The sequence below is a fragment of the Grammomys surdaster genome, unplaced genomic scaffold, assembly GCF_004785775.1.
Source record: "Grammomys surdaster isolate TR1022 unplaced genomic scaffold, NIH_TR_1.0 187, whole genome shotgun sequence".
Classification (NCBI taxonomy): domain Eukaryota; kingdom Metazoa; phylum Chordata; class Mammalia; order Rodentia; family Muridae; genus Grammomys; species Grammomys surdaster.
Window position 1 is genome coordinate 9,906,649 of NW_021604632.1, and position 2,885 is coordinate 9,909,533.

Genomic DNA, 2,885 nt, shown 5'->3' on the forward strand with positions numbered 1-2,885 from the left:
AAGGGGGATGAATGCTGTTGCTACACTTGACAGCACATACCTATGAGGGCAGCTCTAGGAAAGCTGAGACAGACACTTTGTTGTGAGTTTGATGTCAGCCTGAGTTACACAGTGAGTTCTAGACTATAGTATGTATGGAACATTGTCTCAAAACAAACAAACAAAAACGAAAACTTCCTGCCGTGCAGGAAGTGCCTATTCATCCAGCTTGCCTAGCTTCATGCCATATGTCTTCCTCAGAGGCCTCTTCATGCGTGTTAAGCTACCCTTGAGTCAGTGGAAGTAAAACAGGTTATTAAAAAATCTAACACATCACCAGTGTTTAAATATATATATCTCCTTGGGCAATAGTGGCACTTGCCTTTTAATCCCAGCACTTGGGAGGCAGAGGCTGGTGGATCTCTGAGTTTAATGTCGGCCTGATCTATAAATCAAGTTCCAAGACAGCCAGGGCTACATAGAAAAATCCTGTTTTGAAAAAAAAATTGTGTGTATATATGTACACGTGTGTGTGTGTGTGTGTGTGTGTGTGTACACAATAAGATACACGCAGAGACCAAAACAGGGCTGAGGATGTGCTTTATTTGGTAGAAAGCTTTGTCTGGCATTTATGAAGCCCCGGGTTCAGTCCCTAGCACCTAAAACTAAACGTGGTTCATAGGTTGGGACCACACTAGGATACACAAGACCCTGTCTACAAATAAGTAAATAAATAAATATCCTAATGTTACACATAAAGAAACAAAACAGAAAATACCGAAGGATCTGGAATTGCCAGCTGCCTATGCCATGCTCACTTCAGTGGTTCACAAAGACACAGGCATATTGTCCAGGAGTACAGGATGCTGCAGGGCTGCCCTGTAAACCAGGATTTCCCTTGTTTTCAATGAGTGTGTGGTGAATGTCTTTCAGGTAGGTGGTTGAGGTCTCTGTACCTCATGGTTTTAGTGGCCCCAGGGTTATTTATCTAACGGATCACTTTTGTTAGTTACCCTGGTTTTCAGTCTTTTTGTTTGTTTTCTTTTGTTTCATTTGAGACAGAGTCTCTACATAGCCCTTTATCCTGGAACTTGGTATATACGCCAAGCTGGGCTTGAACTCACTGAGGTCCACTTGCCTCTGCTTCCTGAGTGCTATTATAGGTGTGTGTGACCATGCTTGACTTCTTTTTTTTAATTTTTTTTTCAGCCTTTTTTGAGACAGACTCTTGTTCATATGCTGGCCTTACGCATACAATACTCCTTCCTCAGACTTCCAAGTGCTCCAGGGTAAATCTCTGTTTACAAAAAAAAGAAAAAAATTTTTCTTTTTGTGTTTTTGGTTTGGAGTCTCAAACTCTATATACTCAGGTACACACACACACACACACACACATACACACACATGGTTTGGAGTCTCAAACTCTATATACTCAGGTACACATACACACACAATTGGTTCTTAGAAGAAGGAAGTCTAACGGTGAATCTTGTTTTGTGGTTGAAGCCCTGGCCAGGGTTAGTCAGAATAAAGATTTGGCCCTGCTTCTCATTAGTTTGCTTGTTTTCTCTGTGTCCAGTAGGTGACTGCAGTATCCAGTGTGCCAGGAACAAGATTCTTCAGCTTTTTACTTTGGAAAAATACTTTATTTGTGCATTGGAGACAGAGAACTTGTTGATTCCAAGTTGCCTTAGAGTCTAGGCTCCTCTGAGTGTCGTGTCTGCCACTGACCAGTTCTTTCTGTTTTAGGAGCCATGTTTGATCAGGACTGCGGGAAGGTCAGCTCCATCCTGGGGACCCTTGTAAGGACATGAGTTGTTGAGCAGAGGCCAGGATGAAGCTGCTGCCAGGAGTGGGTGTGTTCGGGACTGGCAGCTCAGCCCGGGTCCTAGTCCCGCTTCTGAGGGCAGAGGGCTTCACCGTGGAGGCCCTGTGGGGAAAGACTGAGGAAGAGGCAAAGCAGCTGGCCGAGGAGATGAACATTGCCTTCTATACCAGCCGGACGGATGATGTTTTGCTGCATCAAGACGTAGACCTGGTTTGCATCAATATCCCACCTCCGCTCACCCGGCAGATATCCGTGAAGGCTCTAGGTATGCACCATCATGCCACAGCCGGCAGACTGTTTCCTCCTCTGGACGGTCCTCCACAGCTCACTGCCCTCTCCTAGGCCTGGCTGTTCCTTCTTTGTCTGCATCTGTGGGTAGTGGTGCTTTGGGATATGGCCAGGGCAGAGGTGGGGAGGGCATGCTGGAGAGTCTAAAAGCTCTAAAGAGGAGTAAAGGGCACAACACTCTCCACTCCCTGTTCACCACTAACCCTCGAGCAGAAGCTCAGCCCATCAAGGAGCTAGAGACGGCTGCACTCCTTCACTGTCCAGTGTGCCTCTGGGAAGTCAGCATTCCCTGAACCCTCAGACACAGCAGTGGTGGCTGTGTTTGTTCTATCCTGCTGTAGCACACAGCACCACAGGAAGGAGAGGAGGTGGCCTAGGAGGCTTCTGTTTCCCATGCTTGGTCAGCCCTTGGCTGTAATGAGCACCACCCTTCCTGGCAAACTGTAATCTCTGTTACCAGACAGCAGGAAGGCTGTCCGTTAGGCCTGGCTTTCCTGACAGAAACCACAGGACAGCCTGCTCACATGTCCACTTTCGGGAAACTGTGGGCCTGGGGACCTTCTGGCCCTGACTGGATGTGGCCTGGTGAGCTGTTCTTGACTATAGGCAGATTCTTCTTCTCATCATATAGATCTTGAGATAAGAGTTTACTGTGTAGCTCAGGCTGTCCCCCAATTCACAATCCTGCCTCACCCTTCTGAGTGCTGGGATTAGTTATATGTGCCACTGCTCCTGGCTTCGTTTCACCTCTCTTTTCCTCTCCCCTCCCCTCCCCTCCCCTCCCCTCCCC

General features: G+C 47.3%; 1 protein-coding gene across 1 annotated transcript in view; it reads left to right on the top strand.

Annotated features, from left to right (window-relative positions):
• Positions 1-1,728: 1,728 nt before the first annotated feature.
• The window catches only part of Gfod2 (glucose-fructose oxidoreductase domain containing 2), a 12,017-nt gene continuing 10,860 nt past the window's right edge, over positions 1,729-2,885 (top strand). The window contains exon 1 of the mRNA XM_028768588.1: positions 1,729-2,072. Coding sequence (XP_028624421.1) covers positions 1,814-2,072 — 259 coding nt within the window. The 5' untranslated portion in view covers positions 1,729-1,813. The remainder of the gene's footprint in view (positions 2,073-2,885) is intronic.